This window comes from Cervus elaphus, chromosome X (genome assembly GCF_910594005.1).
Source record: "Cervus elaphus chromosome X, mCerEla1.1, whole genome shotgun sequence".
Taxonomy (NCBI): domain Eukaryota; kingdom Metazoa; phylum Chordata; class Mammalia; order Artiodactyla; family Cervidae; genus Cervus; species Cervus elaphus.
Window position 1 is genome coordinate 161,324,836 of NC_057848.1, and position 25,549 is coordinate 161,350,384.

The window sequence follows — 25,549 nt, forward strand, 5'->3', positions numbered from 1 at the left end:
GGATCGGGTAGAGAGGGTGGTGGGAGGGGGGATCGGGATGGGGAATACATGTAAATCCATGGCTGATTCATGTCAATGTATGACAAAAACCACTACAATATTGTAAAGTAATTAGCCTCCAACTAATAAAAATTAAAAAAGAAAAAAAAAACGAAAAAAAAGCAAGATTCTCAAAGGTTGACTGTACTCTAATTATAGTTCAATGGATTCCCCATTTGCTTAGATTTGTTTGGCGGTTAGGCTTAGTGGTAGTGATGTCTGCATTTCAGCAGCCTTCTTTTAAAGTCCATATACATTCTAATTGAATTGGCAGGGTCTTTTTTTGTAGATAAGAAGCGATTTATTAGAATAGGATGCTTACGAGGCTTACAAGCAAGCAGACTTGAGGATGGAGTTGGCAGCATCTTAATGGGCTCTCTGACTTTGAGAAAAGTGGTCTTGTGCTGACTGACTGTGGCTAAACTACATCTTAGCAGTGGGAGGTAAAATGGAAGAATTCAGGTTGCCCTTACTCTTTCTGCTTCTCTTGTGTAGACACTGTAGAGTAAAAGCACAAATTCATTATTTCAACTCTATGATTATAAACATAGCTGTACATGGGTGACATCTTGCTGTGCAATCTGATTTCCCTTTGTGAAAGAAAGATAAGAGGAGTAAAAATAGGAGAGGGCGCATGTTGGCAGCCTATTGCTGTATTCTAAGATAGTTGATTTTAATCTGGAGAATGTGTGTATGTGCGCCCTCAGTAGCTCAGTTGTGTCTGACTCTTTACAACTCCATGGACTGTAGCCTGTCAGGTTCCTTTGTCCATGGGATTTTCCAGGCAAGAATACTGGATTGTGTTGCCATTTCCTACTCCAGTGGATCTTCCTGACCCAGGGATCGAACCCATGCCTCCTGCATTAGCAGGCAGATTCTTCACCACTGTGTCACATGGGAAGCCCAATGTATAGAATATGTTCTCTCATAAATTGAGCAAAATCTTTATGATCCTGTTCATAAAGGATACACATACCTTAGAGGTAAAGAAAGTGGATACTCAAACAAGCACTCATTATACATAGAACTTAGCACATGCCAGGGCCTGTTGTAGGAGCTTTATCCATGCAAACTCATTTTTACCACAGTCCTATAAGATAAATACATTTTAATTCTATTTACAGATGGGAAGACGGAGGCACAGAGAGTCTTTTTAAAAGTAACCTGCTAAAGGCACATAACTGGTAAATTACAGAGTTTCTGTTTGTATGTTGGTGGTTCAAATCATCTTGCAGAATACCATCCTCAAGGTTACTCTGAGACTATGATCAGAGTAGTGAAACAAAACAAGGTCACTTCATAATGTTCGCTAAGCACAGATGAGAACAAGGTCACTATGACACTCAGAAAATACTCAACATCTTTCTTTCAGTTAAAATGAGTGATTCCTTCTTCTTTACCAAATAAAATTTTATTCTAACTCTAGTCTTCCCTCCTATAAATAAGATTTATTGAGATACCTAATCCTAGAATTTCCCCTGCTTTCTGACAGCATCCAGTCTAGAGCAGACCTCTGCTTCCTTAGACTTTCTTCCCAAATTGCCCAGTTTAGAGTTCTCTCTATAGCACACGTTCTTCCTTGCTGCAAAGAACAGTAATCCTAACTTAATTACTGGCTTGTTCCTGGTGGCCTTTGCTTGAAGGGCATTGGCACCTATTTGTCAGTGTTAAAGAGCTAGATGTGGTAGCTAATTTTCCAAATGACTAAATCACTATCAAGAAGATTAATGCCATCTATAAAATGGGCCAAATTCAATGAGGTAAAAATTTGTAACAATAAATATGAAGTCCTTTGTTTAGGTTTGGAAAAAATCAAGCACATAATTAAGAACAGATAACTTGACAACTATTTGTATTAATAGGAAAAAAGACTTGGGAAATGAACAAGCATTAGCAACATCAAAATGAGTCAAATGTGGAATATGACTACTGAAAAGCGCTACTATAATTTAATGTTCTATGAAAAGTGCAGATAAACATAGGGGATATTACTGGTTTTCTGTGTTACATCCCGATCATGCCTGGGCTGTCACATTCTGTGACTCATTCTTCAAGATGTCACTAGCAAACTACAGAAAGGGTGACCAGTATGCTGAGGAGCTATAAGCCGTATCATAGGAAGGACTTGGTCAGTTTAGCCCAGAAACTTTGAAAAGGCCTTCCAGTTCACCATCCATAAGTGCTTAAAGGGATGTCTCCAGAAAAAGAGGAAGTAGACTTTGGTCCTTAAGGAGGAGTATTGGTCTGACTGGGGACCTTCCAGGACCCCGTGGTTGTGAAAAAGCCACTCCTGGATGAACATCTGCTCTGGGTCCTTGTCTTATGGCCTTCAGCAGTGGGGCTTGTGTCCCACTGGGGTGGGAAGATCTAAGGGCTTTGAAACATTGGGGAGGAAATAGTGCAGATCTCCTGGACCTAGTGAGTGGAGGGACAGGGCTTCTTCTAAGTTGTTCTCCTCTTGAGGCATGGCACTGGGATTTGAGGCTAAAGCCTTGGATAATAGTAAAAAAGTTACTGTGCTTGTAGGTTTATTCTCCTCTAATAGGTCAATGGGAAGATGATTAGTTGAGAGCAAGATCCAGGTATTTCTAGGTACAGTGTCCTAAATAACATCTACAATACATTTCAATTTTATATTCTGTAAAACATGCAAATAATGGGTAGAAACTGACACCTTATAAAAGGAACAAATTAGGTAATATGGATGCATCCTTTTAGCCCTATAGGATCAGGAAATTATTTTTTTTTAATTGAAGCGTAGTTGACTTAAAATATTGTATTAGTTCCAGGTGTCCAGCAAAGTGACTCAGTTATATGTATACATATTTCAAATTAATAAGTTATCTTTTGAAAAATTAGCAATTTAGCTAAGAATTGAAGGTCAGATAAATGAAGGGAGGGAAAGAGAAAACTGCAAAAAATGAGTACTTTCCCAAGTTACTTTCATGTGAGACATTTTGGTCCGGGCCTCACATTCTCAGCCTGTTGTCTAATTAGGTTAAGACCTCTTATTTTCTTCTGGGGAGACTGAAATCTAAACAGTGTGTTTACAACATTCCCTTAAAAGGTAGCTCAGCCTTCAGTGGCTTAGAAGCCATAACCGTGTTCTCAAACAGCTTCAATTTCTGTTTAGTCACTGAAAATAAAAAAGTCAGGGCTCAATAGGTAACTGGAAACCTCTGAAATCAGGCCCAATGCCAAAGTCAGGAGTGGTGTGGCCAGATATAAAAACACAGGGTGGGTGAGGCACAAGTGAGGCTTTAAAGTTCTTATGTGACAGTTGTTAAACTATCACATGGTGTGAAAACTTACTGGAGCTGAGGATATAACATAAAAATAGGATTTTACTACATAGACCCTGGACATCAACTTCTAATAGACCAAGCTTGGCCCAATCATAGGGATTTGCAGGATCTGTCAGTGAAGATCTTGGCTTGATTTTTACTGAGAAACTCAGCTTTGATAAAATTGGCTGCTTGTTGAGATGTAGAGAAGGAAAAGCAAATGCACCTAATTGCAAATTGTCTGGTCCCTCCGTGACAGTGGCCCTATTTCATAACTTGTTCAGTAAGCACCAGATATTCTTCCCACAGAAGTAATTGTAGTCTCAGGGGCTCCCTCCATAAACACCTTCCTTGAATAAATCATCATGCCAGTGTCACTTTGGGAAGTAATCTGCTCTTGGATATTCTTATACCATCTAAAGAATCAACTGTATTGTGCTGGGGAGGTCAGTTTCCTAGTGGGAAACTAAAGAGATGCCTTTTTTCATTGGAGACATTGAACATTTAAAAATGGTGGCTTGTTTTTGCTTTATATTCAGGCTACAACCTAGTAGTATGAAAATTTAATAGTTCATCACCAGCTGGGCTGAAACTAGAGCAAGGTGAGTAAGGTCTCAGGTGCAAAATGTAAGGGGTGCCAAAACCCCAGTACTTCAGGGCATTATTTTAATACAGTATTTGAAAAATTCCTTATTAATGCAAAAAATCCATGGTGAAAAAAAATACCAGATTTAAATAAAAACAAGATCTGACCCTGTACTCATGTGACTAATTGCACTTGCCTCACTCCAACCTCATCCCTGATGGACCGGCCTTAAAAAAAAAACATAATAGAAAATGTTAGGGTACATTAGAGATGTCTAAGTGTGTGAGTGAGCAAGATACTGGATCAGAATATAAGATGTAAAACATGATCTGTGCACAGCAGCAGCTGAGGTCGGGGGCCCTGGAGGCAAGTTGCCTGCCTGTGTGGCTTTGGTTGTTTTCCTTAACCTCTCAGTGGTTTCCTCTTGTCATCTGTAGGATGGAGATAAGAATACTGCCTTCATTATTGACAGGATGACCACATTTTATCTCAACAAGGACAGTTGTGATAGTGGAAAGTGGCATGGACCATCCAGCTCTATAATGATGATGCTTTGTTTATTTTGCAGTAATTATCAAATAATAAGGCAATTACAGATTTAAATGATCAAAACATCACAAAGCCATTCAATCATGAGCATTCAGATGCCGACAGCAAGACTGCTCAGCCTCTATGATGATGGTCTCATGTTCACCAAACCTATGATTTTGCCATGTTTCCCGTTGACCCCACCAAGTAGTTGCCTAGAGGCTTAATGGGTTTTGCATGCCGTATCATGGGCCCAGGCTGGTGCCCCAGATGCTTGTTAGCAGGACAGCAGTATCTCACCACTGACAGACCAAATCAAAGATTTGTTTATCCCCAGCCTCTTTTGTCTGAGTGCACTTGATTTTATCAGCAACTTCTGTTCCGGTTATCCTGGAAAGAGTCTTAGTTCTGACATTGCTTTTGGAAAGGTTCAAGAACAGAAGCCACAGATGGTGATATTTTTTTTTTTTTTTAGATTTCAGCACTTGTTGAAGTGAGAACTTGTGTACTGCACCTGTATGCCCCCACCCCAGAAGGTCACACCATGACAGAAAGCAGATGTATACAGAGTAAAGGTCCGCCAAACCCATCTCAGTTTATTTTAATGCAACTATTAATAGGTGTTTTATTTTAGAACTAATAATTCAGGACAAATGCCAAATTACACAGGGCATCAGAAAAATGGGCAGAACTAGCACTTTCTGTAGTAAGCCGGCTGTATGATCACAGCACTCAGAGTTGTGGGGATTAAATCAATTCCTGTATGGAAAGTACCTAGATTAGTGCCTGGTTTATAGTAAGCCCTCAATCACTGTGAGTTCTTGTTACCATTTTTTGTTAACATAATTTAGACTCAAATAATTTGAAAAGCACTGGCTTGGAAAGATGTCATTTCCTAAGGGATAAATAATTAGAAATGCCTCCTCCTCTTCTTTTCCCCCCAAATTTAATTGTCAATGGTAGTAAGACCCTTGACTACAAAGGGTCACACACCTGCTTGTTGTTTTAATTAAAGTTTTAAATTTCAGCTTAAACTTTAAATTCATAGCCACAGACCTCAGATGCAGTCTCCCACTACATCTGCCTCAGCATCCTGACCCCATCTCTCTCTTGAGAGCATTGGTTTTTTACTCTCCCAAACTACTATTTAATATCATATCTCTTTCCTCCTTAAACTTTCTATATTCCTTCTTTCCATCCCATTTTCAGCTTATAACTTCCCTGATAATCCTTGGAAATGATAGGAGCAATTAGGAGTTCCTACACTGTACCATCATCAAACTACCAATGGATCAGCACCCACTGTCATTCTGCCCTTTTGTCGGTACAGTGGGAAAGCACGTGGTCTCTGGAGACAGTATCACATTTCAGATCTTGCTGTGCTATTTTGTGACTCATAAGCATGGGCAAATTATTTAACTGTTTTGGTGTCCTCATGAATGAACTGACCCTAATTTAAGTCATTATTAAAATGGCTGAAATATCTGTCCCCATGTAAGGTTAACCCTGACCCTTGACTCTGAATTGTCACCCTTTCTTCTCAAGGTGTTTTTTTCTCCCTTGAAATTCTGGTGTTCTTTCACTGCAGTGTTGATTTTTCCCTTTTAGCTACAATATTCCTATTGTTAAACATGTTCTTTTATCTTCCATTTTGAAAAAAGGTTCCTCCCATTATCCCACATTATCTTCCATGCTATCTTCTGGGCTCTCCAGCACAGCAAAGGCAAATGGAAGTGATGTCTAAACTCTGCCATCATTTCCTTTGTTCTAGACAGGCTTTTACAATGGTGGACTGTTCCTTTCTCAGAGCTTTTTTTTTTCCTTTTCTTTGAGGAATGATTTCATTACTCAATGTTGTAATTAAGTTACCCGCCCCCCCAAACTTTATAATTGACAAATAACAGTTGAGTGTATTTAAGATGTACAGTGTGAGGTTTTGCTATAAGTGTACACTGTGAAATGATTACCACCATCAAACTAATTAACATATCCATCACCTCACATGGTTACCTTTTTTGTGAATTTACACTTAGGAGGTGATCTTACCCAGTTTTGTGGATTTAAAACATTGTTTGCTGGTTACTCTCAAAGATCCTTTTTCAGATTTCTTCTCTCCCTTAGGTGTGTTTATCTGTATAATTACTTGCTAACCCTACTGGCATGTCTTACAGGCATCTAAGTTTAATGGCATCAAAATGACCTGAGTTCCACCCCAAGTCTGCAATAGTCCCCATCATAAACACTACCCACGAAGTTGTTGAAGCCAAGAATATGAGACATAGTCCTCTCTTTTCCTCACCTCCCCACATCAAATGCATCAGCATGACCTCTTGGTTTTACCCCAAAAGGATAACCACTAGAATGTAAATTTCATCATGGAATTGCAATTTGTCTGTGCTGTTCAAATATATATTCTAATGATGTATGTAGCTCCTGGCACACAATATGAATCAAATATTTTTGGAATGAATGAATGAATCTTGACTCTGACCACTTCTATGACCAGTACCACAGTCTATGCCAGCAACATGTCCCCATATTTCTGTAATAGCCTCCTGACTAATCTGCTGCTGCTTCTCATGAACTACCCACTCAACATCCTGATATTTGCTATGTTGAATCTAGCCAGTGACTCTAATCCAATCAGAATAAAATCTGTTCTTTCATACCGGTCTACAAAGTCTTATATGAACTTGAAATTACCATTCCTCCAACCTCATTTCCCACTCTTTTGTCTTTCCCATTCTCTACCACTGCTCTAATACTGCCCACATTTCCCCCAAACAACCTTACCGTAGGACTCACGGGGACACTTGTGAAAAGTAGTAATTCTCAGTGACCTCCCTGCAGACTGTTTCACAAGATTTGGGGTGTGACACTCTCTCTGCTCTTAACAAGCATTCCGGGTGACTTATGATAAGATACAGATACAGCCTAAGAATCCTCCACACAGCATTCCATGAAAGTATTCCAGTTATTCAGAGTCAGGGAGCAAAATGAAGCTCCTTTTCTATTTCTGGTCTGGGAGAGCATACAGTCAGTGGGTAATTACTAAGCTAAACCAGGGAATTCTGAGAATACAGCTTGTGTAACTGTAAAACCTTTACATTCTAGTAATATTTCCCGAGTGGCACAGGTGACCTCAAACTTCTGCCACTTTGTGCTAGACACCTATGGGAGAGGTTCAAGAAATGGTTATCACCAACAGGGAGGTGAAAATTGAGAGAGGCTTGATACTGAACAATGTGCAGCAAAGGGCATGCACTTGTGTGTGTTGTTTCCTGGGATGAGGGGAAGAGAGAAAGAGGGCACACACACGGTACCAGCCCAGAGTATGTGAGGAAACATTTTGGCACATGATGTAATGACTCAGTTTTTACACGTATAAGCTCCTCAATGTAAGCAACATCTAAATTGCAATGTTCAGACTTCCTTGGTGTTCCAGTGGTTAAGAATATGCCTGCCAATGCAGGGGACATGGGTTTGATCCCCCTGGTCCGGGAAGAGTCCACATGCCACAGGGCAACGAAGCCCATGCTCTGCTACTAGAGAAGCTACTGCAATGAAAAGCCCGTGTACTGCAACTAGAGAGTAATCCCCACTCTGTGCATCTAGAGAAAGCCCTTCAGCAGCAAGGAAGACCTAGCACAACCAAAAATTCATAAATAAAAATGTAAAAAATAGCATACCTTACAATGTTCAGCTTTACATCTAGGTATTTGGAGCATTAAAACTGACAATGAAGCCTTTTTGGTTTTGCTCCAACAGAGTAGTGTACAACTATACTTTACCAGCGGGTTCAATTTATCATTTTTTAGGGGGAGGAGATTTTGAAAACTGTCTTTCATCTCCTGTGTGTAAAACTTGAACTTCAGTTCTCTAGTGATATTGTTACAGGCACTAATGTTCTACATACCAAAGAGCATGTTCCTCTCCTGGAATCTGAAACTGAAAACAAGTGCAAGGCTTCTGGAGTGCTATATGAATTTGAATTATAAACCAGACCACTGCTTCCCAAATGCGTCTGTACATGGAATTACCTGGGGAGCTTCAGAGATACTCCTGTGCCCCATTCCGAGACTGAGATTAATGGGTATGAGGTATGACCAAGGTTTGGGATTTTTGAAAGATCTCCAGGCTATTCTCATGTGCAGGCCAAGTTTGGGAACCACTGAAGTGGAGATTTTGAGCCATGTATTTCCAACTTCAAACTTCTAGGTAATGTAAATTTGGGGTTTCTGCATTAAAATGTAAGTTGAGACAATGAAATCAGTCTAATTGGATTTATCAGATTGAAATCAACATGATTTGGACCTTATTTACATAAAGCCAAGCAATTCATGAAAAAGTCAAAGTAATTTTGTGTGCAAAGACACACAGATTATTAATGTTCAAATCAACAAGGTTTTAAAGTAATTTTTTCAGATGGAGTATATATCTCCACTACAGTTTCTAGGCTGTAGCAAAACACAAAGCTGTCAGTTAGATTTTAATTTCAGATAAACAAGGAATAATTTAGTAATATAAGTCTGTTCCATGCAACATCTGGGATGTACTTGTACTAAATATTGTTTATCATTTATCTGAAATTCAGGCTTGTGTGCCCTATATATATTTTTAATTGAAGTATAGTTAATTTACATTGTTGTGTTAGTTTTAGGTGTACAGCAAAGGGATTAAGTCATATATATGTGTGTATATATATGCAATCTTATTCAGATTCTTTTCCATTTTCAGTTATAAGATACTGAGTAAAGTTCCCTGGGCTATACAGTAGGTCCTTTGTCATTTACCTATTTTACATATAGTAGTATATATATGATTTTTGGCCTCTTTTAAAATTATTAATTGGAGGATAATTGCTTTACAGTGTTGTATTGGTTTCTGCCATACAACAGTGTGAATCAGTCATAAGTAAACGTATGTCCCTTCCCTGGCGAGCCTCCCTCCCACCCCCAACCTGATCCCACCCCTCTAGGTTGTCACAGAGTATTAATTTGAGTTCCCTATATTTTAAAGTAACTTCCCACTAGCTATCTAATTTACATATGCTAATGTATATGTTTCAGTGCTACTCTCTCAATTTGTCCCACCCTCTCCTTCCCCCGTTGTGTCCACCAGTCTGTTCTCTATGTCTGTGTCTCTCTTCCTGCCCTGCAAATAGATTCATCAGTACAATTTTCTAGATTCCATATATAATGTGTTAATATATGATATTTGTTTTTCTCACTCTGTATAACAGGCTCTAGGCTCATCCAGATCACTAGAACTGACTCAAATGTGTTCCTTTTTATGGCTGAGTAATATCCCATTATATATATGTACCATAACTTCTTTATCCATTCATCTGTTGATGGACATCTAGGTTTCTTCCATGTCCTAGCTATTGTAAATAGTGCTGTAGTGAACATTGGGGTACCTGTTTCTTTTTGAATTATGGTTTTCTCAGGGTATATAATGCAGGAGACCTGGGTTTGATCCCTGGGTCAGGAAGATCCTCCAGAGAAGGAAATGGCAACCCACTCCAGTACTCTTGCCTGGAAAATCCCGTGGACAGAGGAGCCTGGTGAGCTACAGTCCATGGGGTTGCAAAGAGTTAGATACAACTGAGCGACTTCACTTTCACTTTCAGAGTATATGCCCAGTAGTGGGATTGCTGGGTCATATGGTGGTTTTATTCCTAGTTTTTAAGGACATCTCCACACTGTTCTCCATGGTGAGTAGTGTGTACATGTTAGTCCCAGTTTCCTAATTTATCCCACCTCTCCCTTTGCCCTTTGGTAACCGTGTTTGTTTTCTATGTCTGTGAGTCTATTTCTGTTTTATAAATAAGTTCATTGGTATCATTTTTTAGATTCCACCTATAAGTGCTAACATATGATATTTGTCTTTCTCTGTCTGACTTACTTCACTTAGTATGATAATATCTAGGTCCATCCATATTGCTCCAAATGGCATTATTCCATTCTTTTTATGGCTGAGTAATATTCCATTGTATATGTATACCACATCTGTTTTATCCATTCATCTCTTGATGAATTTTCTTTGCTAAATGTGACAACTCTGCCCCAATTTTAAAGGACCAACCTGAGCAGTAATTCAGTACAGTAGAATGAATCAGGACAAAAATTAACTTCAGCTTCTTGCTCACTATGTGTTGTTCTATTTTCTAAATTACATTGACTGGTTAAACACCTCGAACTCTGCCTGACTTTGTCTGCACTCAGAGTCAACGGTACCTTATTTTGCCTCTTCTGTCTTCTCCGGAGCCTCAGAAACTCCTTGTGCTGCCTGGAGACAAAGTTCACTGCTGCATATTCCAGTAAGGCTGCAAACACAAACAGAAGGCACACCGCCATCCAGATGTCAATCGCTTTTACGTAGGAGACCTGAGAGAAAGGGAGAGAGAGAAGCACCTTGAACACTGGTGGTGAAACCAGGTTCCTTATGGTGTGAGCAGCAGACAAACCTCAGTTCTCTTCAGCAAGGATTATTTTCTAGACTTTCCTTAAGAAAATGCTTAAGCATTTTCCATCCCACTTTGCAGATTCTGAGCAGAGCAGTGAGAATTACAGCCCCCTCTCCACCCCCCGCCCCAGGTCCTTCTGTCTTTCTCAGTATAGTCCACCTGTTCAAGTAGCCCCTGAGACCATCCCCAAAGATAACTACAAGAATTGCCTTCATGAAAACAAGGAAGAAAAACAAAACTTTGAGATAAAACAGAGTCAGGGTTACTCTTGAAGCTGCTCATTTCCTTATATTTTTCTTAACATTTAAAAACTCATTAAGATAATTCTAAAACTCGGATGAGAAATAAACTATATGTGGCCTTGGGTCCTTGAAAAACCAGTTTGTAATTTCCATTCAACTTTTGATCCTAACTGATGTGGAAGCACATTTTTTTTCTTTTTTTATTGAAGTGTACAATAATATAGGTTACAGGTGTACAGTATAGTTATTCACAATTTTTAAAGGTTGTGCTCCATCTGTTGGTTCGTTTCCAAGGCAAACCATTCAACATCACAGTAATGCAAGTCTATGCCTCAACCACTGATGCCAAAGAAGCTGAAGTTGAACGGTTCTATGAAGACCTACAAGACTTTCTAGAATAAGAACAACAAAAAAAGATGTCCTTTTCATCATAGGAGAATGGAATGCAAAAGCAGGAAGTCAAGAGATACCTGGAGTAACAGGCAAATTTGGCCTTGCAATACAAAATGAAGCAGGGCAAAGGCCTACAGAGTTTTCTCAAGAGAACATACTGGTCATAGCAAACCCCCCTTTGCCAAAAACCCAACAGACCACTATACACATGGACATCACCAGATGGTCAATTCTGAAATCAGATTGGTTATATTCTTTGTAGCCAAGATGGAGGAAATCTATGCAGTCAGCAAAAACAAGAGCTGAAGCTGACTGTGGCTCAGATCATGAACTCCTTATTGCCAAATTCAGGTTTAAATTGAATACAGTAGGGAAAGTCACTCGGCCATTCAGGTATGACCTAAAGCAAATCCCTTATGATTAAACAGTGGATGTAATGAATAGATTCATGAGATTAGATCTGGTGGGCAGAGTGCCTGAAGAACTATGGACAGAGGTTCATAACATTGTACAGCAGGCAGTGAAAATCACAAAGAAAAAGAAATGCAAAAAGGCAAATTTGAGGAGGCCTTACAAATAGCTGAGAAAAGAAGTGAAAGGGAAAGGAGAAAGGGAAAGATATACCCAACTGAATGCAGAGTTCCAGAGAATAGCAAGGAGAGATAAGAAGACCTTCGTAAGTGAAGAATGCAAAGAAACAGAAGAAAGCAATAGAATGGGAAAGATTAGAGATCTCATCAAGAAAATTGGAAATATCAAGGAAACATTTCATTCAAGGATGGGCACAATAAAGGACAGAAATGGCAAGGACCTAACAGAATCAGAAGAGACTAAGAAAGAGGTGGTAAGAATACACAGAAGAACTATACAAAAAAGGTCTTAAAGACCCAGATAACCACAATGGTGTGATCATTCACCTCGAGCCAGACATCCTGGAGTGTGAAGTCAAGTGGGCCTTAAGAAGCATCACTGAGAACAAAGCTAGTGGAGGTGATGGAATTCCAGCTGAGCTGTTTCAAATCCTGAAAGATGATGCTGTCAAAGTGCTGCACTCAATATGTCAACAAATTTGGAAAACTCAGCAGTGGCCACAGGACTGGAAAAGGCCAGTTTTCATTCCAATCCCTAAGAAGGGCAATGCCAAAGAATGCTCAAACTACCATACAATTGCACTCATTTCACCTTTCAGCAAGATAATGGTCAAAAATCTGTCAAGCTAGGCTTCAGCATTACGTGAACTGAGAAATTCCAGATGTACAAGCTGGATTTAGAAACTGCAGAGGAATTAAAGATCAAATTGCCAACATCTGTTGGATCATAGAAAAAGCAAGAGAATTCCAGGAAAACATCTACTTGTGCTTCATTGTCTATGCTAAAACCTTTGTGGATCACAACAAACTGTTGACAATTCTTAAAGAGATAGAAATATCAGACTGCCTTACCTGTATCCTAAGAAACCTGTATGCAGGTCAAGAAGCAACAGCTAGAACTAGACATGGAACAATGGATTGGTTCAAAATTGGGGAAAGAGCATATCAAGGCTATATATTGTCATCTTGTTTATTTAACTTCTATGCAGAGTACATCATGTGAAATGCCAGGTTGGATGAATCACAAGCTGAAATCAAGATTGCTGTGAGAAATATCAGCAACTTCAGATGCTGCAGATAATACCGCTCTAAAGGCAAAAATTGAAAAGGAACTAAAGAGCCTGTTGATAAGGGTGAAAGTGAAAAAACTGGCTTAAAACTCAGCATGCGAAAAATTAGGATGATGGCATCCGGCCCTATCACTTCATGGCAGATAGAAAGGGAGAAAATGGTATCAGTGGCAGATTTTATTTTTGTGGGCTCCAAAATCACTGTAGGTGGTGACTGCAGCCGTGAAATTAAGTCACTTGCTCCTTGGAAGGAAAGCTATGACAAACCTAGACAGCATATTAACAAGCAGAGATGTCACTTTGCCAACAAATGTCCAGATAGTCAAAGCTATGGTTTTTCCAGTAGTCATGTATGGATATGAGAGTTGGACCATAATAAAGGATGAGCGCTGAAGAATTGATGTTTTTGAGCTGTGGTGCTGGAAAAGACTCTTGAGAGCCCCTTGGACAGCCAGGAGATCAAACCAGTCAATCCTAAAGGAAGTCAACCCTGAATATTCATTGGAAGGACTGGTGCTGAAGCTGAATGTCCAGTATATGGCCACCTGATGCGAAGATCTGACTCATTGGAAAAGACCCGGATGCTGGGAAAGATTGAGGGCAGGAGGAGAAGGGGATGACAGAGGATGAGATGGTTGGATGGCATCACCAATTCAATGGACATGAGTTTGAGCAAACTCGATGAAATAATAAAGGAGAGAGAAGCCTAGGGTGCTGCAGTTCGTGGGGTGGCAAAGAATTGGATGCGACTGAACAACAACAACTCCATTTGTAGTTATTGTAAAATACTGGCTATATTGCCTGTGTTGCACAATATATCATTTTAGCTTATTTTATACCTATTAATTTGTACCTCTTAATCCCCTACCCCTAACTTGCCCCTTTCTCCTTCCCTCTCCCCACTGGTAAACCACTTGTTTGTTCTGTTTATCTGTGAGTCTGGTTCTTTTGTGTTATATTCACTAGTTTGTTTCATTTTTTATATTCCACATGTAAGTGATCCATATGTAAGTGATGTCCTGCAGTATTTGTCTTTCTCTGTCAGACTTATTTCATTTAGCATAATGCCAAATTTTGATAGGGATTTCATTAAGTCTGTAGTTTGCTTTGGGTGATATGATCATTTTAACAATATTAATTCTTCCAATCCAAGAACATGATCTATCTGTCCATCTATTTGTGTCATCTTCAGTTTCTTTTATCAATGTTTTATAGTTTACAAAGTACAGGTCATCTACCTCCTTAGGTAAGTTTATTCCTAGGTATTTTATTCTTTTTGATGTGGTGGTAAATGGGATTGTTTCCTTAATTTCTCTTTCTGAATATTCATTGTGAGTATATAGAAATGCAATAGATTTCTGTGTGTTATTTTTTTTATCCTGCAACTTTACTGAATTCCTTGATGAGCTCTAGTAGTACTGGGTGGCATCTTTAGGATTTTCTATTTATAGTATCATGTGTAAACAGTGACAGTTTTACCTCTTCTTTTTCAATTTGGATTCCTTTTATTTCTTCTTGTCCAATTGCTATGTCTAGGACTTTTAATACCGTGTTAAATAAAGTGAGACTGGGCATCCTTGTCTTGTTCCTGATCTTAGAGGAAATGTCTTCAGCTTTTCACCATTGAGTATGATATTAGCTGTCAGTTTGTCATATACAGCTTTTATTATGTTGAAGTTAAATGTTTTTAAGCTATCACAATTCAGGAATATTCAGCCAAAATAAAACATCAGTGTTCTGGGCCTTGGGAAGGTATCTGGTTAGAAAGGAAATTTTCATAACCCTTTGGTGATTGGTTGAATATTTCATATATTTCATATATGAAATACTTCATTTATTTCATTATAATTTGATAAAGCAGAATCTGAAAGCAAATACTTTTTACTTGCAATGCAAATTTCCCCTTATGTCACTGAACTTCCAATTATTGTTTAAAATATGAGGGGAAAAATAACTAGATAAAGTTGTAACCTATTGGACAACAAACTACAAAGGATTCTTATTCAGCTGTCTGTGTGAATGTGTACTGTGCTGTGCTGGGCTTAATCGATCAGTTGTGTCCAACTCTTTGCTACCCCATGGACTGTAGCCAGCCAGGCTCCTCTGTCCAGGGGATTCTCTAGGCAAGAATACTGGAGTGGGTTGCTGTGTCCTCCTCCAGGGGATCTTCCCAACCCAGGGATCAAACCCGGGTCTCCTGCATTGCAAGCAGATTTTTTACCATCTGAGCCACCAGGGAAGCCCGTGAATGTGTACTATCTAGTTCCAATTTTCAATAGGGTTTCCAAAGTTTTGATAGCTGACACTGAATGTTTGCCAGTCGGAATTTTAAGCATTTTATATATATTAATTTTCTAACCAGTATAACAACTGTATTACCCCCACTTTGTGATGAGGAAACTGGGTTACAGAGAGGTTAAATTATTACTGAAGATCAGAAAGCTAAAAGGTGGCAGAGCTAAGATTGGAATTGGAACTCAGTCTGACTGGTGATTCTTCTTTCTGAACATACACAAACATGCTGCTAGGATTATACCCTTTGTATCTTACATTTATTTCTCTTTGATCTTTATAGTAAGCATTTCCCATGTCATTTAACTTTCTTCTAAATCATAATTTTCAATACTTGTGTAATTGTCTAAACCATCATTAATTGTTCTGTATGATAGGATATTTAGGTGATTTTGGGTTTTATTTTATGCTACTATAAATTTGGGGGCTGTGAATATCCTTCCCCTAATATTTGACTGTATTTTGTTTATTTGCTAGGTCAACTTTTAGACTTGGGACTATGGGAGTAAATTGTAAGAAAATAGGCTTCTGACTTAGAAAGTGTTAGGAACATAGAAGATGTAAAAGCAGAAACTCTAGAATAAGATGCCTGAAGTTAAGAAACACTACTCTTTTCCTTACTCTGACTTTGCCAGGTTGTTTAACCTCTCTTTGCCTCCCCTCCTCATCTGTATAAAGGAAAATAATAGTAGCTATTTCATAGAGTTATGTGGATAAAATCACTTAATGTATGCAGAGTGCTTAGAGTAGTGTTTGGCATAGAGTAAGTGCTATATAAATGTTGGCAATTATTTGACTATATAAGGGTGTGATTTTGTTAAAGAAAAATCTTGGAAGAGACAGAAAAACAAGAAGGAAAATAAAAATGACCTACAGTCCTAGGATATCCCAGTTATTATTTTTAAGGTTACCACTTGCCTTACACTATTTGTCTCCATCAATCTGAACTACTTGTCAGTCCCACATATGTTGTGACAAAGTGGTATAGCACCTGGAATGCTTATTCTCAGTCTTTCTGATTAATGTTTGACTCAGAACCCTTCATGAGTTGGCTCGGATACCAGCTTCTCTGGGAAGCCTCTGTAAGATTCCTCCTACTTTTGTCTCATCTGGGTTGGGGACCACTTTTCTTTGCTCCCTTATAACTCTCGGTTGAACCTGTCTGTTTCCTTTTAGTCCACCAGCTTCCCTACTCCAACACTAGACCCACTAGACTGTAAACTTTTTAAAGAAAGATCCTATATAGTATTACTCTGTGTATCACCAGTCCAGGACCTGGCAAATAGTGAGTAGACATTGGGTGTGCGATGAATGAATAAATGGATGTTTGAATGACAGAAGGAAGGAATGAAGGAAATACCTCATTGTCTTTCCATTTTTGTCCTGTAATTTCAAGAATTCTTCACTATATAACATTACCCACAATTGCATATATTGAATATTTCTGAGAGTGGACTGTTAGTGCAGTTTAAGTCTCTCTGTTCACCAAGCATTCCTGGAATGTTTCTTTCCTTAATAAGCAATAATTTTTTTTTGTATTTGCTGTTCTGGAGCAGTCCTATTCTCCTGTAATAATAGAATATTTCTGATCACAGCATTCCCGGTTATATATTATTCAGATGGCCTTTAAATGTTTTAAGACCTAATAATGAGAAGAATTTGTCAATGCCTGTTAGATGTTCACATGAAGAAAGTCCAGTAGAATTCACATCATTCCTCCCCTTCCTGATGTTTACAGCATTCAGTCATTTGTGAACCTAGCTCCCCACCCCCCTTCTAGCCGTCAGCAGACCAGGCACATAAATGGCTTCTTTTATAACCGCCTATAAATGAATCCTTCTCATCTCTTAATCATTTTGGCTGGTCTCCAAGTTTCCTCCAAATCATGATCATCTTTCCAGCATTGAAGTGCTGGTATTAAATGCATTATTCACATGGACTTAGAAGGTACTGTGAGACATCTATTACATATGATGGGATGTCCTTCAGTGCTGCTCTCTCAGGACTGAAATGCCTTTTTGTTACTTTTATCCAGCTCTGATGTCAGATTCTCTCTCTTTGGCTGCTAATTCTAACATGTTTTTAGCTCACGTTTTTTCCTGTCACATTATCTTTATGATTTGGGGGCTTACATGAGCCATTCCTGAACTACTTTACTACAATCTTGCAAAATACTTTTTATATTAATGAAATTCTCAAAATGCTGTTATGATTCATTGAATTGTTAGTTTTCCAGGTATATTTAATTCAGAAACATAAACATTGAGGGCCTACTATGTGAAAGGCACTGTAGTAAGTGCTGAATGGAAGACGGGGCAGAAGATATGAGAATAACTAAGATTCACATCTATTCTTCTCAGGACTCCCCAGATGAGACTCTGGGGAACCTGTTCACATGGTTCACATGCTCAAGAAAATGTCATTCACGTAGGTCAGTTCAGTTCAGTCGCTCAGTCGTGTCTGAGTCTTTGCGACCCTATGGACTGCAGCACGCCAGGCCTCTCTGTCCATCACCAACTCCCAGAGTTTACCTAAACTAATGTCCATCGACTCAGCGGTGCCATCCAACCATCTCATCCTCTGTCTTCTCCTTCTCTTCCCACCTTCAATCTTCACAACAAACTGTGGAAAATTCTTAAAGAGATGGGAATACCAGACCACCTGACCTGCTTCTTGAGAAACCTGTATGCAGGTCAGGAAGCAACAGTTAGAACTGGACATGGAACAACAGACTGGTTCCAAATTGGGAAAGGAGTACATCAAGGCTATATATTGTCACCCTGCTTATTTAACTTATATGCAGAGTACATCATGCAAAATGCCAGGCTGGATGAAGCACAAGCTGGAATCAAGATTGCCGGGAGAAATATCAATAATCTCAGATATGCAGATGACACTACCCTTATGGCAGAAAGTGAAGAACTAAAGAGCCTCTTGATGAAAGTGAAAGAGGAGAGTGAAAAAGTTGGCTTAAAACTCAACATTCAGAAAACTAAGATCATGGCATCTGATCCCATCACTTCATGGCAAGTAGATGGGGAAACAGTGGAAACAGTGAGAGACTTTATTTTGGGGGGCTCCAAAATCACTGCAGACAGTGACTGCAGCCATGAAATTAAAAGACACTTGCTCCTTGGAAGAAAAGTTATGACCAACCTAGACAGCATATTAAAAAGCAGAGACATTACTTTGCCAACAAAGATCTGTCTAGTCAAAGCTATGGTTTTTCCAGTAGCCATGTATGAATGTGGGAGTTAGACTATAAAGAAAGCTGAGTGCTGAAGAATTGATGCTTTTGAACTGTGGTGTTGGAGAAGACTCTCCAGAGTCCCTTGGACAGCAAGGAGATCCAACCAGTCAATCCTAAAGGAACTGAACTTAGGACACCAGTAAACTAGAATTTCCAGTTCAGCTGGATCCCCAGTGGAATGTGGGAAGAAGTAATACACACTGCTTTAAAAGACGCAGGGCCACTCAATTCACAGTGTAATGTAATGTGAGAGAGACATAAATTTTTATTCTATTAAGCCATGGAGATTTCAGGGTTTTGTGTTTCCCACACTCAAGCCCATCTCTCAGCCCTGATCACTCACCAGCATTCTTGTACTAATTCTAAAAGGCCCAGGCAATTCCCTGGTGGTCCAGTGGTTAGGAATCTGTGCTTTTACTGCAGGGGACCCAGGTTTAATCCCCCATGACAAAGGATTATACAGTTTCAAATGTTAGTAGTGTTAAGGTCTGAGAAATTTGGTCTACACTCTTCTCCTAGCATGGAAGTTCTTCCTCCCTTTTCCTGCTTTCTCTCACTGTTCAGCTAAAGGTCCATCTCCATGCTTTTTCTGCCTAATCTAGGCCACAATAGCCTTACTCATCTTTAGCATTTGTAATACACTTATAGTGAGGATCAGATAGTTGAGAGTTTGCTAAATGTTTGCATGTGTTATGTGTCCAACTAAAGTATAGGATGCCTGGAGGATAAAGACTCAGGGATATCTTTTGTATCTGTACCACCAAGGACAAGTCTTTATGCATTAAGTGCCTCATAGTTTCTGTTGGTTGACAAGTTATTCAAGCTGCATATAAATTCAAATTTTTTTCACAGTCACTGAAGGGAAAAAAATTATCTTACATCTTTTAAAGCCAATAACTGATGATATTGAGATTACTCTAGATTTATTTTCACTAAGGGAAAGAAGAATACTCTGTTGAATTTACAATTCAAGTACTTTACAAACATATCTGATGAAACAGTAGAATCAGTGAAGTTGTTTAGGTTTTTGTGACACGAAATAAGCATTTATCTGATATTTGAACAGATTAGTTAGTTGGTGCAGTTTAGCTCATTGCTCAGTTACTTTGGCATCAGGTTGACATTTCCTAGAGATGTTTTTATTAGTGTTTTTTTCCAACACTGTCTAGGTATTTTTTTAAAACTTGGCAGTTTTTCTTAAGGAAATCTTTTCATTAATTATATATTCAGATTAGATTCAAAATGGAGAATCAAGCCACGAATGTATTTACTTTAGTCCCATAATTTATTTTATCTACATTCAAAGACTATACTATTTCTTATGTCATGAAGCCAGTTATTCATGAGTTGGGCCATTTTCTACCCAATGAATATTGCCAGCATAGAAGAGTGGCTTGTTGTTGTATAAAAATTGCCTAAATGTGCTTACAGCATGTATGTCTTCTCCATCCATCATGAGCAAGGCATTCCTATTTGACAGTGTGCCAACTAAAATATATCCACATTCCCAGCCCCTAGGCTGACCCCAGAGAACTGTGACAATCCTCCAGTATCCAGTCAAGGAGGATGGGTTATGAACAAGAATGGACAGAAGTTCTCTACAATAGAGAAAGATCACAAGTGGTTGCGGTAAACCAAATATTATTTTAATAGAAAAGATACAAAATGGAATTTATAGGGCAATCTCAAAATACCAAGATATTTTTCTTGCTTTAAGTGGAATGATGTCTCACACCCATCTGCTTGAGTCAATGTTTAATTATTCTCAAAGTATGCATACAAGCCCTTGCTAAACTGGAATAGAAGCTTTTCTGCTCTGTACAGTACAGTTTATTTTTATCCAATTTAGAGAGAAAAATTTTAATTAACCCTGATTAATGCAGCTGTTGAAATGGATACCTATTGGTCACAGTAGCCTGACTTGTGCTTCCATTACACGGAACAAAAGATTTTGGTAGCTTCAGTCAATTTGTCTTTTATTGAGTGCTATGAAGTATACCACCACCCTCTCCATCATTATTTTATGGGGAGAAAAATAAGTTTATTAAATGCATGTCTAACCCTTATACAGGTAGCAATCAACAAAGATGAAAATGAGAATTCCGGCTTTGACTTTTCTGTTTTGTCTCTTACCTACATTCAGTCATGGTAAAAAATATCATCAGAAAAAATATAGACAGTCGAATTAATCCTAGTACCAAAGATTCATGGTGGTGTACATTTTTATCTTTACAATTTTACTGTCAAGTTGCCATTTTTATTGCCCAATTAAAGAGCTCACATCTGCTGTTTGATGCCAGGAAAATCAGATTTCCTTGGCAGAGAAAGATGGTGGCAGCACGCTACCTGGCCTGTCCCAGTGTAACCACCCCCACCCCGTTTTCTCTCCATGTCTTAAGCTCTCACTGCGTTCTGGGTAGAGTACTGAATAAAGGAAACTCTTACGAGAGTGCTGTTTGTAGAAACAGCCATTGGGTGGCAGTGCCTCCAAGCCTGGTACCTGCAGGATCCAACTAGTTACCAACAATACTCCTTAGATCATCAGGACAGGATTTGAACATCATTCAGGGACCAGATAATTTTGATGTTGAGTGGCACACAAGTCTCGTTAGCTGGTATTATCTCCAAAGATGAGTAAGTTTCATTATGGTAGTCAGAAAACTGTTCAAAGCAAAGCACACTATTCATGTGAATTTTGTGAGTGGAGAGGTAGGAGAAGGGCAGAACGGCCAGCCCCAGAATGCACAAGTAATCCTAGGTGACCACCTGCTATTAGAGGCATCACAGGGACACCCTTGGCTTCCCTGGTGGCTCAGCAGTAAAGAATCTGCCTGCCAACGCAGGAGATGCCGGTTCAGTCTCTGGGTTGGGAAGATCTCCTGGAGAAGGAAATGGCAACCCACTCCAGTATTCTTGCCTGGAGAATCCCCTGAACAGAGGAGCCTGGCGGGCTACAGTCCATGAGGTCGCAAAGAGTTGGACATGACTTAGCGGCTAAACAACAACAACAACAAATTGACACCCTAGAAAAAGGCACCCCCCAAGGCTCAGCAACTGTAGGCATCTGGGTAAGGGAGCCAAGGTGAGGAGAGAGTGGCGTCAGAAGAAGGGGAGGAAGCAGGACTAGGGGATATCTTCTTCCTTGTGCTTGTGTCTGCCACATATCTCATCATATTCTCAGGTGATAGACAGGAATAGTGACTCCTTCCATAGTCTACTTCCTATGGGTGTACCTTCAATGACAAAAGAAGTGCAATACATTGCTTCTTAAGCAAGGGCAGGAATGAGGAAGGAGTTGGGAGTGAATTGCCCAACAGTGTAAGAATAACTGCAGTGAAGAAAAGAGCCAATTGGATGGTCTCAGTTTTGGAAAGACAACCACAGGGTTTTGCTGGATAATGAGATGATGCTCCACTGAATAGATATCTGTGTAGTCAGTGTGTGTGTGTGTGTGTGTGTGTGTGTGTGTGTGTGTGTGTGTGTGTGTGTGTGTTAGAGAGAAAAGGAAAATTGGGGAGAATATGAAGATGGGAAAAGAAGGAAGGTAATGAAGAGCTCCGGAGCCAGGCCACCTTGGATTTGAATCCTAGCTGAATGACCAATGAACATTTTGGAATCTCAAGTTTCTCATATTAAACTAGGGACCCCAGGATTCCAGTGTCATTGAGAGATTGCATAAGACACTTTAGGTAAATCTTAACGCTTAATTGGCAGATCGTAAACCCTCAGTCACATTGGTTTGCCAGGGATGTGTTCTGTAAGGCATTACATAATTCAAAACTTGCATAATTCAAGACAGTTTTCCCTGGAGGTATAAATGTAAATTTGTTGTATTTCATGTTCTGTGCATGCAGTAAGACTTTATTGGTATTTTTATACTGCCCTATTTCAAATTCACATAAGCTAAGTTCATGTAAAATGGCACCTCATTGTAGTGAGCACTCATACATGTCAGGAGGGCTGAAATGTGCTGTTACAAAAACCAAACAACGAACTTTCACCACCATCATCAGTGAAATGCTTGCAAGCACACAACTCTATGAGTTATCTCTGAGACAAAGATAGGAAAACTGAGTTACTCGTTAACTTTACCAAGATCACACAAGTGGATGAGCTGCCATTCACATGAACTGTGGCTTGACTCCACCCTAAGGGGTTTTCTGGTTCCCTGATCCCTGTGGAAACCTCTGTCCCCAAGGAGTGAGTCAGGAGAATTATAGACTGTGATTTCACCAGAGGACAACATCTGATGTAAAAGAGGTAAGAGAATCCCAGGCAGTGGGCTGGGTGATTACAAAAGAGCACAGTCACACCTGCAGCCATGGAGCTCCCATGAAAAGAAATGTTGAAAGATGAACCACAGTTTTCCATTTTCTTTCTCAGCCATGAGTGCTTTTCCTACATCTTTGTTTACTCCACCACCCACCTCACCCCAGGTTCAAATTTCATACTCGTGAACAAGGAAGCAGAGGGGAGAAGTGTGGTAAAAAAAACAAACAAACAAAAAAAAAACTGTCCAGTCTCCTTCTTTGGAATAAACCTGAGGGAAAGGCCTTGAAATGGTGGGCAGGTTTTGCAGTGATGACAAATGTTTTCTCCTGCCCTCCATTCAGTGCTCCCCAGAGAGGAGGCTGGAAAGGGGAGGAAATCTGGAGAAGCTGAACAATCTCACCCCCGAGACTGGGCTCATTGATTTATGATTTCCAAGTTGGCTGTGCTCCCTGGAGTAGGATGTGGAGACTGGATCAGGAAGGCAGCACAGGCCAAATCTCTCACCCCCAACCATTTCTGAAACCCTGAACCTTAGCAGAGTGAGTGGGTGGGCCACTGTGGGACATGCACAGGCTCTATATCATCCCAGAGCAAACATGATGGTAGACTTCTGATGCAAGCAAATTTCTGAGATGCTTGGGGTTGGTGAGATAGATGGGCAATGGATGATTCTGGACTACAGAAACATGGAAGTCTGAGAAGCCCTTTTCAACCTACAGTGATACCTCCAAGAACATCTGGGATCCTGTGATGACTCTGGGGTACAAAGAGTCTTCTCCAGGTGCTGGACTTCCCCACAATGCACCTGAATTCTCTGAGCACTGGGATGCCACTGCCTGTGGATGAGAAAGGGTATTCCTTTGGTGGAGGACCAGAGTGTTTCACAACTGAGATAGCAGTATCAATTGAATGGCAGTCGGTGGTAGCCAAGACGCTTTGCACACACCCCTTGGCCTATGAGCTGGTTTAGCATCAGTTCTGTACTTTATTGTGAGCTCATGATGCAGGCAGCAGATCAGTGAGGATGGCTCCATAGGAGCCGCCTTGATAGAAACCTTCCCTTCTTGACTTGAGACCCTGGGCACTCGTGCCTGAGACATGCCAACCTCAAGCTCCTGAATCAAATCAGCTACCTACTGTCTCATAGCATCCACAATGAACCTGACATGGAAATAGTCCAGGCCCTCATCACGTTCAAGTTTACATGTGGGGAGAAGAAAACAAGAAAAAGAACTCCAGGTCAGTCAGAGGCTGGGAATTAACGTGATACAAGAGCCTCTGGCTGGGCTGGTGATCTCACTTTTTGTTACTGTAAATTACCAAAGAGCTGGTCTCAACTGTGTCCATTTCCTGAGCACATTTTGATGCAAGTCAGTTCCATGTCTTTCTCCTCACCACAAAATGAGAAGTTTTATAAACTACCCACTAAAAATTAGACTTATTTACACTAGATATGAGCCTACAGGAGTCTGTTTGTAATTCAAAAGAAATCCTACAGCCTCTTGAATAAAATGACACAGATAAGCAAGCTCTTTGACAAAATTTAAAAGGCCATGCCATCAGGAGGCATTTTAATATTTCAATATGTTAAGTGTACAGAATGCTAAAAAAAAAAAGAAAGAAAAATTGGGAATGTGGAAAGATTTGGGTTGGACTTATTGAGCACATCAGTTTCTAATATGTAAGCTGCATATATCTGCTTCACACAGTTTAAATGAGTCCTACTCCTTTGGTGGAAATCAATCCTGTAGCATTACAGAAGCTAAGAAAAGGCAGCAGGGCTGTGATGGAGAGAACAATGAGAAGATGCCAAGGATGTGAGTCTTGGCTTTGCCACTGGCTGACATTGCAAACATGACCACATTATTTCACCCTTCTGGGCCTCAGGTTCCTTCTTGGAAATATAAAAGTGTTGGATGATCATCTCTAAGGTTTCTGATAATCTATGACTCAAGGGAAAGAGAAAGTAATGAGAGAGGAAACCAAATCAGTAGCAGGATGGGGTCTCAATCTCAAGGTAACAGGGGCCATGAGTACCAGAACCAGCCTCCAGGCTCTCTGGTCTGCCATCTTACAACATTCAATGTCATCCAGTAATGTGTATTCATTGAGCACCTCAGTGTTCTAGGCAGCGCCTGCCTAAAATGGTGAATTCCCTGCTCAGAAAGAAATTGTATTGATAAAAACATTTATCTGCATAAGGCTGTGTGGAGCAAATGTGCTATGAGTTAATCTGCAAGTTTAGTGAGAGAATCTCCTGTAAATCATCGGCAACTTACTTTAAGCTTTTGAGCCTTGCTGCTTTTTTGCCTAAGAGATTTTTTGGGGGGAGCACTTTAATAACTCTCAACTTGCATACAAAGAAGCTCTAAACCATGGAGGGATAGGAGTTGATAAGGCTGAATTTCAGGTTACTTGGTGGGATAAATCTGATAAGAATTCTATATGATTTTCGAAGGATCCCCAGCAGGATTGAATTGCACTTGCTGTTCATGGTAAGTGGTTCAGTAATAGACTTTATTGGCTTTTCTCGT

The 25,549-nt window shown here is 39.7% G+C and overlaps 1 protein-coding gene across 1 annotated transcript in view; it reads right to left on the bottom strand.

Annotated features, from left to right (window-relative positions):
- The window catches only part of GLRA2 (glycine receptor alpha 2), a 183,493-nt gene that overhangs the window by 21,386 nt on the left and 136,558 nt on the right, over positions 1–25,549 (bottom strand). The window contains exon 9 of the mRNA XM_043896172.1: positions 10,677–10,826. Coding sequence (XP_043752107.1) covers positions 10,677–10,826 — 150 coding nt within the window. The remainder of the gene's footprint in view (positions 1–10,676; positions 10,827–25,549) is intronic.